The sequence below is a fragment of the Gymnogyps californianus genome, chromosome 2 (assembly GCF_018139145.2).
Source record: "Gymnogyps californianus isolate 813 chromosome 2, ASM1813914v2, whole genome shotgun sequence".
Lineage (NCBI taxonomy): Eukaryota > Metazoa > Chordata > Aves > Accipitriformes > Cathartidae > Gymnogyps > Gymnogyps californianus.
The window spans coordinates 112,257,188-112,274,062 of NC_059472.1; the positions used below are offsets into that span (position 1 = coordinate 112,257,188).

The window sequence follows — 16,875 nt, forward strand, 5'->3', positions numbered from 1 at the left end:
AGCTACTTATGTACTCTATCAGCCTTATCTGTATTTTTAATGCCATGCCCAAAGTAGTAAATAGTTTGGGTTTTTTTTCTCCCTAATAAATAAGAAAACCCTGACAAGTTTAGATAAACCCTGACAAGTGCAGCATGAAATACATGAAAAACATTTGACAAAACTTGCTAATAATTAATACAATGATTTCCTTGATCTTTTTTCCCATTAGATACCATCCTGAATCACAGCATTTGGGGAGAGAGGACAGAAATTCCTAAGAATTTAATAGAGGATGCATGTTTATATGATCAGCGTTAGTCTGTATCCTACCACTGTTCTTTACACCAAGTGTGCATGCTGAAAGTGTAGCAATTATACTTTGGCTTATTTCTGTTGTTTTTTGACACTTCCTACACAAATTGCATATATATGCATATGTGAGGAAAAACTTGATATACACATATAAAGAAAGAAAAACAGAGAGATGAAGACATGGCAAAAAGTAGTGCTTTCAGAATGTAGTGCTTCATATCTCAATAGGCCACAGGAGGCAGAAAGCTTCATACTACTCATTTAAGAACTGAGAGAACAGTTAAAATATCTCTGATAGGGGACAAAGTGTAAATAATAGAACACGTATCTCCATTCTGACTGAATAAAATTTAATCCAGAAGTGCCACTTTTAAATATTTCCAAGAGCCTTCCCCCGGCCTCCAACAGAACATGATTTCTATTCAGCTGATTCCATTCATGGGATTCCACTGCCATGAACACCGTTTCAAACACTCAAGTTCAGGTCAGAATTTGGTCAATACTAGAGCGTTTTTTTTTTTTCCTGAAAAGATTTATGCATATGTCAGCAACCTAATAAATTTATCCATAACTATATCAGTATGTAACTCTATACAGTTAGTGCATTTGTAATAAATATTATAGTAGAAAACTAACCAATAGATCTTTATGGGAATAAGCAGCTTTCTTCTTTGAACTATGAGATTCACTGTAAGCATGACTCTAAGAATAAAATTTAGAAAATTAATACCACTATATAACAGCATCTTCAATCTTAAAATATAAAGAAATCTAACATAAGGATTTAAGATTTTTATCACCTACGACAGAAACACCACAGAAAAATCTAACTACATGATTAGAATAATAGGCTTCTACCGCTGTGTAAAAAAGAACTGATAAGTGAAACTATAACCAAGCTTATCTCTGATTAACAGACTTGGCTTAAACCAGTGTTCATATTTCACAAAAAAATGTAAAACTAATAAATAAACTAAAAAAGCTTAACATTACAGACTATTTTAAGCACAATATTGTGTTTGCCTATCTGTAGCTAATTCAGGTAACACTGCTGTTTAAACAAATTCAGCTTTTTAAGCTGCTTACGTAGTCCTTTTAGTGGTACTTGGTGCTTGTCTTTGCTTAAGGAGACACACACAAATCTTACTTGGCATAATACCAATGAAAATGTGATGCACACTACTATCACTTCATAACAATAAGAAGGATTTTTTTTTTTTATGTAAAGGTATGTAAACCACCTGCTTTTTCTCAGGACTGAAATAATTTTCCATTAGATAAAGTTTCTGTATGTATCCTGGTTTCAGCTGGGACAGAGTTCATTTTCTTCCTAGTAGCTGGTACAATGCTGTATTTTGGATTTAGTGTGAGAATAATGTTGATAATACAGGGATGTTTTAGTTATTGCTGAGGAGTGCTTACACAGAGTCAAGACTTTCTGTTTCTCACACCACCCCACCAGTGAGTAGGCTGGGGGTGCACAAGAAGTTGGGAGGGGACACAGCTGGGACAGCTGACCCCAACTGACCAAAGGGATATTCCATACCATATGACGTCATGCTCAGCATATAAAGCTGGGGGAAGAAGGAAAGGGGTGACATTCAGAGTGATGGCATTTGTCTTCCCAAGTAACCGTTACGCATGATGGAGCCCTGCTTTCGTGGAGATGGCTGAACACCTGCCTGCCGATGGGAAGTGGTGAATGAATTCCTTGTTTTGCTTTGCTTGCACGTACGGCTTTTGCTTTACCTGTTAAACTGTCTTTATCTCAACCCGTGAGTTTTCTCACTTTTGCTCTTCCTATTCTTTCCCCCATCCTGATGCTGGGGGAGTGAGCGAGTGGCTGTGTGGTGCTAAGTTGCCAGCTAGGGTTAAACCATGACAATATGGAAATGGAGAACACAAATATATGCATACACACTCTTTTTTTTTTTTTTTTTTAAAGTATGTCCTCCAAGTATAAACTGTATATGTCACTTCACTACAAGTTTAGAAATAACAGATAAATACTGAAAAGAGCTTACTGTAAGATAGCTGTCTGTAATCTGTGACTTCATTAGATTTTCTCCCAGAAAAAGTTTATACATGCATTCTATGGAAAGTGTTAGAATTGTACTGCTATTCTACGTCTGAAAGTGTGATAGTACAAATTTATATACTTAAAATCAATAATTCAAAGTAACTAGTTACTGTCATTACACCTTAAAAACAAAGCACAAAAGCAGTCTTCACTCAAAGACATGCAAAGTGTTAACATACAGGGATCAAGTGTCTTGCAGATCTATCCTTAGCACTGTCATACTGAAGTAAAAGAAAATGAAATTAAAATCATGAAGTTAAAAAAAGGATAAAAATTAGCTTTTTTCCAAAGAATGACTAAAACGACTTAAAAGAAAATTACAAGAAAACATATTCTACTAATTATGAAAATTTATACATGAAGGAATGCCATTTACTCAATCTAAAGGGCATTCTGAGACTGGAACACTTTTTAATAACAACTATTTCCCCCCCAACAGCATCCCAGTTTCTGAAAACTGAGATAATTTTGAACAGCAGTAGGTTATGTGAAATATTTCATGTGGTTTTGGTAACAAAATTTTAAATAATTAAGCAAAGTCTCATACGGTAGATTGTATTAAACTGAGACAGTATTTTTTAGGTTATGTGATAAAAGGCTCATCTCCACACAGGCAAAAGAGCCCAGAGGACCATCAGTCAGCCCCGCTGTCAAGGTGTGAAACCCATCACAACGTGGGGGCTCTCCAGGGCACCTTACAGACTGAGGGAGGTTACTGCCTACAGGGCATGGAAGACATTACAGGATGCAGGGTAACAGTGTCTTGGGATCAGTGGAGGAATCAAAGGTGGGGAAGGGGAGGGATAAAGGTGTTTTCAGAAGGAGCAAGTGGGTGAAAAAGGAGGAATAATGGGATGAAAGGGCCACCTGTGTGTAAAGAGACTGCTGGTCTACTAGATTTGGCAACTCTTAACAATACTTATGAAAACAGCTTTGTACTAATAGCTTTGCCAGTGTCCCCATGTTTCTTGTCACTCAACAACGGCAAAGTTTGTGGAGTTCATACATTCATTTTTTAACATACAAATCTTAATTTTCAAAGCAAGCTTGTTTTTTCCAGTTCATTTAAAATTTCACATGCATAACTTAGCTATTCTGACTGTAGGTAATGCACAATCCAAAATGTTACTTAGTGTCATCCCAAGCCTTCTTAAAACACAAAACACAGAAATTGAAGGTAGTTTGAGAACATTACATGATATACTAATAGCATGCTACAGTATTACCCAGTGTAATTTTCAACATGAGAACTACTGAGAGGATTACAAGAAAAATAATTTCTTCTTATCTATTGATACGTCTGAAAATTCCTTCTAGAGATCAAATTAACAACAAAAATTCCCTGGTTTTAGATTTTAAATTTTTTTTATAAATTAATATAGGCCAAGTTTAGTTCATATTATTTCATATTGTTTTCATATTATGTCAGTAGTTCCAATATATCCAATATTCATACTATATTAAATAATAATTTAATATTATTAATGTAATTTACAGACTATGGTACTTTTTTGCATTGCTAAAAGTATTACCATACAGGACCCATAGGATGCTGTACCTGTTTTAACCAACTCAACCATTTATTTTTTTTAAAACAGTTTTTATCTTTAATAGGAGCTAATAATCAGTAGCTAATAGCTACCGATAAGCAACCTGGCTGTCAGAAAATGGATTCAGATCACTCAGATAATCATTATCATCACAACACTTAACTTATACCTTAACTATTAACAGCTTAACAGTCTACTAACAAATATTTAAGTTGCCTAAACTAGGAATACCACAAAATATATAGAAATATTCATTTATGAAAAAGTAAAATTTCTGTTTGTATTCCAGCCTTGACTGTAGGACTAACATTGCAACATAACTGAGAAAAAAAGGTTTCCCGCCATAACTTTTCGCAACATCTTTGTACCTATCAAGGTTGATGCACAACCTTTGCCATTTTATTTTACTTCTCTTTTGGGGACATTAGAAGAGAGACTGGAGAGACCAACTCCCTTCAAACTTGAGGTTATCTTCAAGACAGAACACTTACCACTTTCTTTGAGCCCTCAAACTTGCTATCACAAAGTGTTTGATTACATCAATCATTGCAGCAGTCCAATTAATACCGTTTTCTATAAAGAGGCATGCTTTCACCAAACTACTGCTTTGGTAAGTAGACACAGAAAACGTTATAATGTGAACACATCAAAGCATGCTCATTCCAGGCTACACACCACAAGATCTCTCCTTCTGGAGGTACTTGCTCTGTTCCTGTGAGACCCACTGACATCCAAAGAACTCTTAAGAATGAAATTGTAAAAATATATCAATATAAAAAATAGTTTTAAAAAGCTCTAATGATAACTGTTAATCTTCACTGAAAGGCACAAAATAACCAAGGCAGTCAAAGAAATTCTGGGTAAGCCCCCCAAAAATGAGCTCATTTTTCTGCTGAGTTCAAGCCCTATTCTTTAGCCAAGAGTAAATTACTTAATCTCCATGTTAGCATATTTTTTATGTTAACCAAGGCAAGAGCAGATCTGAGCAAACCTGTACCAGCTCACAAGTTTATAAGTGTTGCCACATAGCATATTTTACATGCTTTTTCTGTAAACCATTTACTGTTTGCAAAGTAGTCAACACTATCCGATTTAAACGATTTATTTGGTAAAAATATCTGTGCGATAAATTGCAGAAACACTTAACACCAGGACTTGCAAGACTTTACACAAAATTCAGTTAATCAAAGATTACATTTAATTGCTGAAACCTCTTAGTGACAATCACTTTTTTTTTTTTAAAGTCACACAAAGAAACAACTTATTCCACCCTCCAAAATAAACAAAACCAACCCTTTTATTTTAGTAATTTCTCCCTCTCCTGGCCTATATATCCAGATCAATGACAAGCTGATTTCTAGGCAGATCTACTAATAACAGGAAAATGTTTACAAACCCTCAATAAAACCATTCTTTAGCACTGTGTATGACCTAAAGAGGATATAGGAGAGCTAATACAATACAATAAATACTTCTATTAGCAGTCTTTGGGATATCTTGCAGCATTCAGGTAAGTCTTTGCCACCAATAAATAATATATCCCCATATTCTCAAAGAAATAAAACCCTGCATCATACCAAACTCTTCAAGTTGTATCCTAAGGTACTACTACTTTTTCTTCCACAAATATTATAGAAACACAATAATACTTAAAGTGCAAGCAAAGACACAACAGTGAGCAGACGACGATCAGCATCAGTTTGGAATGAAAGCCCAAGTTACAAACCAGTATTACTCATCTTCAGGAAGTGGCATTGATTCAGGATGACTGAGTCAGCAGTAGTATTTATTAAATAAAATTTGCCTGTTTGCAGAATTTCCGAGACAAACAGGGAAAATGGGAAACAGATTTTTTTCCCCTTTAGACTTATCTAAACTAGACCAGTGTTTGATCATTAACAGCACCTTCACATCTGACCATAAGATTTGACGTGTAGTAGTAATCATAAGACAATTGACAACTTGCGTAGGAATCTTAATACTCTACCATTTCAAGACAAGCCAATTAATTCTTACTAGTTGGCAATATCTGAAGTCTGAGTACAATTACTCAGCTTTTTAAAAAATAAATAAATCATATTAGACTGGAATAACACTAAAGGATGACACTTAAAACTTGTCATTAAATATATGTTATTCCAAATAATTGATTGTTGAACTACATATATTTCCAAACAGTTTCCAAACACCTACTCAATTATTTTCAGCAATGAAAAAATACTGTAAATAAATATATGCAGAAAAGGAAAAAAAGCACAAAGTATTTATAGTAAAAACATAGTCAAAGAATTAAAATGTGACAACTGAGATTCTTTTTAAATGCAAGGATTGAAATACATAAAAATAAACTACCTTGTTAACATTGATGGAAATAAAATACCAGATGAACTTTAACATTATATGTGACTTAAAATACTGACTCTAAAACTGCTAATACTTGGAAGACTTAAAGCATCATCCACTCCCTAAGAAAAATGAAACCAAAACCCAAACTTTTTTTTTTTTTTTAAAAAGGCCATGATGGAAAAGGAGAAGTATACAGTTTGAACACAAACCAAATATGAATGTCGACTGGACCGGTGAGAATACCTGGCCCTCTCTGAATCTTCCTGAGAAAGAAGAAATGCAGAGTTATTTCACAGAAAAAAAAAAAGATGACAAAGTAAAAGCAAGTAAAGACGAGCAACATGCTGTTAGCACTTTTAATGCTATGTATTATTTTGAATAATCCATTGTGGCAAGTGAACTCATTAAAGTCAGAAGAACTGTGATTTCACCTGATTTGGGTAACTATGCCAACACACTACATTAGGAGATGTAAATGAGGGGGGTTAATATAATTAATAGTTAGTGTTCAGTAGTCAATCTTTCTTCTGATTACTGTATTAATGCAGAAAAAATATTTTTTAAATTAAGAATTAAAGTAAAAATAAAAAAAATTTAAAAGCTTTACAAAATTAGAAGTACACCAGTGAGAAATTTACTATATAATTACTACAGTCAGATTGTGAACATTTTACAAAGGTATTTTAGCCCTAATAGAGATGATCATTCTCAGTTTCCTCATACATATTTCAGATTTTCTCCTCTATTATAGGAACAAAGCTTCTTAAGCAAATTGATCAATTAAAAGTTCTATAGGTAGTTCTGCTCTACAATGACAGTGAAAATAATAAACTCAACTTAGAAAATTTGGGGGAGGACAACTAGCTAAGGCACATTAATATCTTTTGTTCTGTTGAAAGATCAGAGAATGTTCATTTTGGCTCACACAAAGGAATATGTGAGAAGCAGCAGTACAAAAATACAACTAATTTAAAATTAAACATTAAAATGTTTCACATGCCATAAGCTTCTAAAATTTTTAATTACAGTAGGTAAGCATGTTAATAACAACCTTAATTTTAAACTATCCCATTTGAAGGCTACAACAGGGCTCTAAAACTAGGAATCCTTCCTTAACTGACTCACTTCCTACAGTTTTCACTATGCCAAACTATTCTAAAGATTGTAAGCCAGTTATCTTTAGAGTTAAAAGCTCAGCCTCCAGATCATGGATGGATATCTAAAGTCTAAAGCTGGCTTTCATACTGCTTATGGTCACGTGGTTATTTTCTACATTATCACTGGATACATTAACTTGTTTAATATTATTTTGTGACTACTCAAGAGGCCTAGTTAACACTATGCAAGAAAATAATTTCCCAAAGAGGGGAAAAAAAAGAGAGGTTAATTTCATAATGACATTTTGGTCTTCCTCTCTATCGTGTCTACTTTGAGGTTTAAAATGAACATTTATGCTATATAACTTTTCAACACATTATAGTCAGATCACTGCCAATTTTAAATATACTTTGTGCCTGTGGTCTAAATGGCCAAATACCTGTTAATAACATCTGCAGCTTGCAAGCAGATAGTTTGCTATTTATATGATTCCTCTTAATTGCCGGTATAACACACCAGCTAATAACATGCTCACATACTGCAAAACTTCAGCTTCTGATACAATTTTCTGTACATTTTTGTAGGTAATTTACTTAGGGTAACAAGTCTCTTCCTGACATACAATCAGAAAATAGAAAGTCAGTGTTAAGTGTTCAGCATATTCAGGTCAAAGGATAAAGTAAGTACTATAGTACATATTGCAAACAGACAGCTGCTGCTAGTAGCTACTATTTCTAAGAATTTCTAAGCTTCATTTCTAAGAATTTAAGTTTGAAATATGCACTTTAAGACAGAAGTTAGGTCTCCCAATACAGGAAAGGAGTGCACATCTGCTCAGAAACCTCCTGCAGCAGATGTGCCTCTTATGAGTGCAAAAAGAAGGTGGCATTAATTTCAAAGTGAGATTGCTTACAAACTCAATCTGTGTTCCACGGTTTGGAAACCCGTGCTGTCCAGCAAAAAAGCATTCAAATGTGCATTCCACCAAGAGATAACAGAAACCTATGTTGTCCTCTGTAAGTGACATGAGAACTACTATGCACACAAATGTCAGCTAGACAAAGAGACAATATAAAGTCAGCACAACTTTTGCAATTAAAATTCTAATGACAGTTCTAGGATTTCTCAACAGAAGTGCTGATTAACTGTCATGGTAGTTTTAACTATTTGAAATTATGGTTAGTCTCGGCATGTATTACTCAAATCTTCTTGATTCAAAACATTCACACAGTGAACACTTTCCTAAAAACAAACTCACATCTCCCATGTGCCTTTTTAAGAGGCACATGAAGTTTGTGAAAAACTCTCTAAAGAAACATTGCACTAAATTAGTATAAATTGAACAACAGCTTTCTCAGATTGTAACTCAACTATCTCTACTCCTTCCTACTTAGTGGATTTAATCTAAATAAATGAACAGTCAAATATTTTATCATTATTAATTGAAAATGGGGGGCAAGGGGTAAAAGGATGCAAGTGATGCATGGGGTGTTTTTTTGAGTTTGAGGGTTTTTTTAAATCTTTTACAATTAATTTTTTTAAGTCATTGAAGTGACTTTAATCATCAGTGAAAAGACTAGCATTTGCCACATTACTCAAAGAGGAAACAAAAAAAAGGCAAGTCTGCTAAGAAAAAAAAAACAAACCAAACAAACCCCAGAAGTTAACTGAGATAAAAACATTTACTATTGAATAGATGTTCACCTAGATTGAAACTAATGTAATTGCACTTTAAATAGATTAATGACTTTAAGCCAGCACATGGTGGAAACAAAAAACATTTTAAGAAAAGCATTTCATTTCATAGTTTGTCTTTTGCTGTCATAAAGTACCCTGCATATCCACATCCATACATAGTTTATACATAATTGTTTTCAGTAATAAAACACTTTGAAATGACACACAGCAAACCGTTAGTAAATTACTTCCTCCAAATCCTATGTTAGTTCTCTGAGTGGCAAAAACGTGCACAACAGGTGGTTTTACCCTACCATCCATTTCTGGATATGAGCCCATTTTCTATCATATGAGTGCTGAGAAAACTACAGAATGTAAAAACAAAAACAAACAAACCATTTACAATATAGATTAGTCACCACACAAGACTGGATTCCTAAATAAAAAATTTGGAAGTATCTAAGTTAATTGCCATGTAATCTTCAGTGTAATATCAGATACCTAGAGCAGTTATAAAACTGAAAGTATGGAATAATGAGAACCATATAAAATTGAGGCAAAAACATGTTTTGTAAATTGCACTTGTTATTACCACAGCCAAAAAAACCCCAACTATCAGCATTTACATGGATTTGAATGTAATAATAATAAATAATAAATTCTCAATCTTTTGCATGCTATGTCAAAACCTGAACCAAATACAATAACCATGAAATAACCAGACTGCTGAAAATCTCGTTCCTAAGTTTTTTTGCTTAAGAAATGCAAACTTTTTTAGGAGAAATGTGTAAGGCAACACACAACCGTATGCATAAATATTATCCCAATTCTATTAATTTTTTTAAAAGAAAGATCCTGACAATAGGTATTTATTGTGAATATTTTCGGTACAATCCATATGGGAAAAAATTAACTGAAAACTGCATATCCAAAGTCACATATCCAAATTATCCTGTTACTAAGTATATTATAACTACATTGAAAATAGAGCAAAGTAATTCTCTCTAATTTTTCATAGTTGTTTATCCTATACATTAGGCAGTGTACATCTTGGGCACAGTCATGTTTATTATTTACACTGTGCTGCCAGTTATCCATATTGACATGGACCTTTTGCCCAGCAACAAGCAAAGAAACTGCCACATATTAAGTAATTATTCTTATAAAAGCATGAAAGTCACCAGCTGATTCAGCCACAAATCTAGTAATTCAAATCCACACAATATTAAACTTCACATTAGAAGTTGAAAACTGTTCCTCTCTATGCAAAATTATTTATGCAAGCCCGAGTTCTGGACATTGTCATTATGTTCTCTCTTCTGCTCATTTAAAATCAAATAAGCAGTAATAAGAACGCCTCAGCCCTTCAAATATCTAAAGATAAACATTTAGATTAATCTTTGTCCAATTTTGATTGCTAGCATTGAATTTTCTGCGTTTGTTAGAGGTAAAACATCCAAGCATCTGATTTTGCCTGTAAAGCTAGAATTTAAAATCACATTAAAAATGTTTTATTTTTCATTTGAAAGCAAGAGTGCTAACAGCCTATTTCGTATAGCAGATTTTTTTCCACAATATGAGTATAACTATTAAGGAAGTTCAAAATGAATGTTCAGATTAATATTTTGTGAGATGCTATCCACAGGTAAATACAAAGCAAGTTATCCTTTTAGATATATAAGCTAAGGGGAAAGAGGAGGGTATGGGGGGAGAGAGAGAAGCTAACAGTTGCCTGATGCTGAAAATACTAGCACACAGCTGAATTACACCAAGAAACAAAATCTGATGCAAGTACAGAAATAAAATACATTAAGAATTTTAGTAAAGGTTTGCAATAATTCCTGATGATTTACACTACCTCTTTTTGCTGTCGCTCCAGCTCTCTCATACGTATATCTCTTGCTTCTGCTCGAGCTGCCCGTTTGGCTGCAAGCCTGGCTTCTGCCTACAAGCAAATTGAAAATACTGAAAGTTAAAACCACATTTTTTGTACAATGGTTTGAGTACTCAATTTAATAATCTCTTCACAAAAACACATTAAGATTCTAACATCACAATACATAAGTAGTAAAGAAGTCAGAGTTCTCAGAATGAAATTTCAGAAAGGATATATACCTAACTTTACAGATATCATTACTAGTCAAAAAAATTACATGTTGATATAAGCACTGAGTTCAGAAATATTGCTATCACTAAATCTAAAAATTCATGTCTTGTGGACTTTAACAGTATTTAAACAGGCACGTATACACCTGCAAAATCTTTGGCCACAGACATTAAAACAAAAAAGAAAGAATCAAACCAAAGATATTAAACTACTACTGTTCATGTCATATTTAAAGGCTCTGCTATCATTTGGAATTACTTCAAAAAGCAAACATCACTTAGAAGTCAAATTACTTCAAACAGCAATCAAAATCAAATTGATTGTTAGACAAAATGTAAGAAAGAAATTTAAGGTTAAAGTTCCTCAAGAACTAGCTTAAACATTCACCATCACCAAAAAGGGACTTCCCTAGCTTTCCATTCAAGCCCTTACACTCCCAACATCTTCGTCAGACACAGCTCCAGCACTCAGAATCTGCTGCAAGCCAATTTAACTAAACTACCATAGCAGAAAGTTAACAACAACAACAAAAAGTAGCTTTCTGAGTTTTCTGCTGTGTTAGTGAAATGAATTGGCTTGTACAAGGATCTTATGAACACCAGACCCAGCAAAAGGGACGGGCAGGACAAACAGTAGCAAGACCTCCCCCTTTTCAGTGGCAAAAAGCTTTTACCTCTGTACTGCTTGTGAAACCTGGTTATTGGCAGATACAACTATATATTTTCTCCACTTTCTATCCAGCCTTAACCAAAAAAGAAACACATTGTCTTTCAGATCCTAAATGCTACCTCAAATTTAATCAGTTAGTCAATTACATAAGACAATAATTTTTGACATAAAGCTAATAGTTGAGGAAAACACAAGCTCAATTTTTTCATGTTTGAATGAGTTGAGGAAAATTTTGTCTTAAATTCTTGAACTATTAAACCACTGAAGACAGGTTTTCCACCAAAAATTCCAGTTGTCTATGTAATGTTAATTAAAAACTTATGAGAAACACCAGCAGCCAAAAATTCAGAACTCTTAACATCCAAAACATTTAGTTTTATAGAACTTCTTAAAAGTGTAGAATTCAATGGGATTTTGCCTTTGGTTAAGGATAGGTTTTTTTCTGCTTTTGCCACTATCACAGCATAGGTTTATGCAAAACATTAGAAACCTGTAAAATTCATGACAATTGCCAATAATCTTTTTCTGTGCTTCAGGAAAAAGGAAGGGGTATTTAACTCAGTTTAAATTATGATTAAACTACAAGTACAAAAATATCTATCAAATAATGACAAGAAAGAAGGCAAACACATTATAGCTTTATTTCTTACAATAGTTTGTCTTAACTTCAAATGACTCATTAAGATTGTTTTTCTATATTTTACATACTCGGATGAAATGATTCCAAGTCTTGACTGCCGCGATGTAATCCTTTTTCAGAGCAGCATAAAGCTACCCTTCTTCCTACCTGATGACAGCACACAAGAAAAAGCAAGGGAATTCCCATGCAACAGGAAGTCTTTTCTCACTTGCAGCCCTACTCTGTAATTTTCTGTCATCATAGCTCTGTGGCATATAAACTTTCACATAGACACATATGTAGCACAGAAAGAGAAAGGACTCAAACAGCTGATATGTCTGGGTTTAGTTCTGTCTATAGATTAGCAGATATATGCATCTAGCCTTTAGACTCTGGCAAGGCTTTATTGTTAAAGATAGAAAGTTCATTCATTTACTGATTCACACTAAAAATCAATTCACATTTCACCACTCCCTCCTAGTCCTACAGCCAGAGACCTAACTTTCACATTCCTACAGTAGAGGGGAAACTCAATTTCTTCCGATTTACTAAACCCTTGATAAAACACAGGAGAATTCTACAAACATTTGTCATAAAATGGGTGCCTATAATTGAAGAAAAAAATCTTATCTTTTTAGAGAAAATTTTTAGCAAAAAATGGTTTAGTATTACATTCATTATTAATCTGAGCAACTAGATTCCTCTAAAAAGTACACAATTTCAAAAAGACAAAGAAGTTGACAAGTTAACTGAAAGTGCAGTTTTCTGGCTTCCTTCACCAAACCTTAGAGCAAGAGACAAATGACATTACCATTTGAAAGGCCATCATACTGAATAATTCTTTAGTCTCAGCAGAATTGTTAGAGAGCAGACCTCATGTTATTAATAGAGCACTCATACAAATCTTGAGAACTGTGTAATTGAAATTCAAAATTAACATTAATAAAGAAATAACCATAATTCAAAAGGACATCGTTTTCTTCTTGGGTGCTGCTGTTCCCTCTGCTGTGTTACTGAAAAAAGCCCATAAAAGGTGAGAAACAAGTTTCCACCAACAAACTCTTCACAAATTAAATTCTTCAACTATGTTGAAATAAAGTCTTTAGATATCTGCTAAGGGAAATACAGTGCCATAACAGCTTTGGATAGAGAACAGAGTTGAAAAGATGATGCTGTTTGGACTATAGAAGCAGCACAGAAAGAAAATCTAGACTACTTTTTATTTTTTGGAGAAAAACAGCAAAAGCACAGGCAGTCATGTTATAATGCTTTTCTAATTCAATTAGTATTTGAATTGAAGAGCATTCCAAATACATCACTATTGCTTGCTCATAGGAGCTTGGGAGTCAGTCCAGGTTGCGTTCTAATTCCAGTCTTAAAAAAGTACAGACTGGCCACTACAGTCTTGATTTCAGTTTTGGTGGTCATTATCCTCTATACAGTCTTTAGACCAGACACATAAAATACATTATTTATGATAAAGATATATTACAATATCACCTAATTGAAGTACAGCTTGTTAAAAAGTGATATACCAAATTCCTATTTTCCTGAAGTAAAAATTCAACTGTGGACTGTCCCAAGATCTAGCAAATCTGGCACTTTATTTTAGAAGTTTCTAAAGGGGACTTCCAACCGCTAAAAAGAAATGTAATAGCTGAAGTATCTTGAACACTTCAACTGCAAATAAGAGATGAGGTATCCAAACCTGTTAGCACCATACCAGTACACCTACACTGGTGGCTAAAATGGAAAGAAATCGCTTGGTTATATATTCTGGAGGGCTAACAGGAGCCATTAGGCATAGATACAAAAATTTTGCATGGAATTTATTCAGAGAATTGATCAAGAAAGGAAATAGAGGACTACAGACAAGATCTTTGTAACAAAAGAGATTGGATAGAAACACAAGCAAGAGGCCCTCAAGACTTTGTTTGGATAGGGAAAAAAAGAACTAAATCATAAAGGATTAATAGCTAAATCTGTAAGTTTTCCTTGTATATGAACACACTCATACTACTCCTTATCTTTTACCTTCTACCCTAAAGACAAATATGTGATTTTAAACCAAATGCCATATCTGCGCTTCTTTGGGTATTAGCTCTGCTCTGAGTAACAAAACAAAGCCATCTGTTCACTGCTGAGTTCTGGAATTCTTCATTTCCAAATCGGTACCAAAAAGCATCACATGCAAAAAAAAAAGTAATGTTTCCTTGAACCTACATAAACAGCATTTCATTCTAGAAGAATATGATGGTTCTGGCTGTTTTCAAGCAGTTAAGCTACTACCTTGAAGCAGTACTCACTTTGATTAGGTTATTTTATGGCATATGTTTAGTCAACATAGGGGTAGCAAGAGAATGTTCTCCTTCCATTACAGGTGACACAGTCAGTTTCCTCATTTTCACCTAAAAACCAGTTACTAACAACTACTTACAGTCATTTAGAAAACCATCTCTGCTTACTCCATTTTTTCATCTTTTTTTAATACATATTCTGCCACAATCTTTTGAAAACCTTTCAAACCATTTTATCTCAACTTCCAAGGATAACATTTAGTTCTTCAGTTAAATCCAAGATATTTTTGGCAAGAAAGAAAGGAGAAAGGGAAAGAGACCAGATTTTAATTTGAATGCCTCTGTAAAGATTGAGTCTGGAGTCTCTCCTTTCTGATGTGTTTTTTATCTCTTCACAGCAATGATCAAGTTCTTTACCAAGGTAAGAAACATACTAGTAACACAGAATTGATATGGCAGAAGCTTCCCTCCATGTTGAGCAAGGAGAGGCACAACATCTGTCTCCGTAGTGTAGACAGGCATCTTTCTCCTTCCCCTTACTTGCAAGAAGGAATTAACCAGAAAGCAATAGTATTTTTAATTTTCATACTGTAGAGAAGGTGATTCATTAATCAGCTCAGATTCAGCATAAAAGCTTCTTAAGGATAAAATATAGGCTATACTAACATATATTATACACCTCTGAAAAAATATGAATGCTTTTAATCAAAAACCTTAGAATTATGTTGTCATCACGGGCTGAAATACGTATAACACCTTTCTCTCTCTGTCAAGGGATATGCGGTGTTTACAACCCTGCAGTTTCCACCGCAGGAGGCCCAGGCAAGGAAGGCTTTCCTTCTTCCACCAGACGGCAGCAGTGAGGGCGCCGGCTACCCCTGCCGAGGTACCCGGCTCCGTTTCTGCCGCAGGGTGTTTGACACAACACCAGGACATTCTGCCAGCTTCGGCAAAGCATCAGGATGAGCATTTTAAAAATGTTCACCGTATTTCTTCATACACTACTACACACTGCAATATAAAGTTTATCTCATAATTTCTTAAGTGAACATGCATTATTTCTGTCTTCTGTTGCTCATTTCTTCTGTATTCTCATTTCCATGCTTTTTACCCTCCTCATCTCCTTGCTGTCTCATGGACCCAAGGCAACACCATCACTCATGTGCCAAATGTATTTCTTATGCCTCCTCAGAAATATCTTCCTTCCACTTATTTCTGATGTGCCTACTTTTTCTCCAGTTGCCTACAAAGCAAAGACTATAAACAACAAAATCTTAAGGTTTCTGTGACTTAAAGGTTTAGGATTCTTTATTTCTGATGTCTCTTATTCTTTTTCCATTTATTATAGAGATTCATATATAGATTGGAAAATCTCTAGAATACCTTATCTCCTATAAAATATCCTTAACCACTATTAAAAACAACAGCAAACAAAATTTTGAATACTAAAGTAGAAATAGCTGATTTAAAAATATTTAAGTGGTCTCTTATTAAAACAAATTCAAAAACCATCTAGCACCTACAAAGACAATCTCTGTATGAGGGTGGGGTTCTTTGGGGTTTTGTTTGTTTGTTTTCTTAAGAAAAGCTGAAGCTGTATGCAGAGAGAAACATGTACTGAACTTTGAATAGATTCAATATGACAAAAGACTATGTTGTTAACGGTTTCTAAATTCATGATATAGCCTTCAAGCGTTTTAAAATATTGAACTCCTGGCTTTTTCTACCCTGGTAATTAAGTAACATGACATTTTTACCAAAGTAAGAACAACTGCACTCTACTCAAAGTTTGAGCAGCTACAGAGTGAATTTTAAAGCCAAATGAATCTTTATTCTCTCCCATGAGAAAACACCTCTTAAGAGTTTCCAGGCTCCTGCTATACAATGAAAACAGAGTCATAAGAACAGTTCCTGAAAAAATACAGACAAGATGCTACAAGGAGGAAATCAAGTGAACAGTGGTACAATCGTTGTCCACAAGCTCTAGTTCTTTGTCTTATAGAGTTACTCAGCCCTGAAGAATGGAAGGGTTGCTGACGCAAGCACGGAAAGAAAGGATATAAAAGGTAAATCCCAATTGTCCCTTCAAACTGCTGCTTATCAGGTTGAAGCTGGTGAGAAGAGTCAGACTATTCTCA

At 34.3% G+C, this 16,875-nt stretch overlaps 1 protein-coding gene across 5 annotated transcripts in view; it reads right to left on the minus strand.

Moving 5' to 3' along the window:
* LRRFIP2 (LRR binding FLII interacting protein 2) overlaps positions 1-16,875 on the minus strand; it is a 60,580-nt gene that overhangs the window by 28,198 nt on the left and 15,507 nt on the right. For 4 of the 5 annotated variants that reach the window (XM_050915818.1, XM_050915816.1, XM_050915817.1 and 1 more), the window contains exon 3: positions 10,904-10,990. In XM_050915818.1, the coding sequence (XP_050771775.1) occupies positions 10,904-10,990 (87 nt within the window). Of the gene's footprint in view, positions 1-930; positions 997-2,553; positions 2,596-6,344; positions 6,390-6,479; positions 6,534-9,359; positions 9,411-10,903; positions 10,991-16,875 lie in introns of all 5 variants that reach the window. The other variant, XM_050915814.1, reaches the window with a different exon arrangement.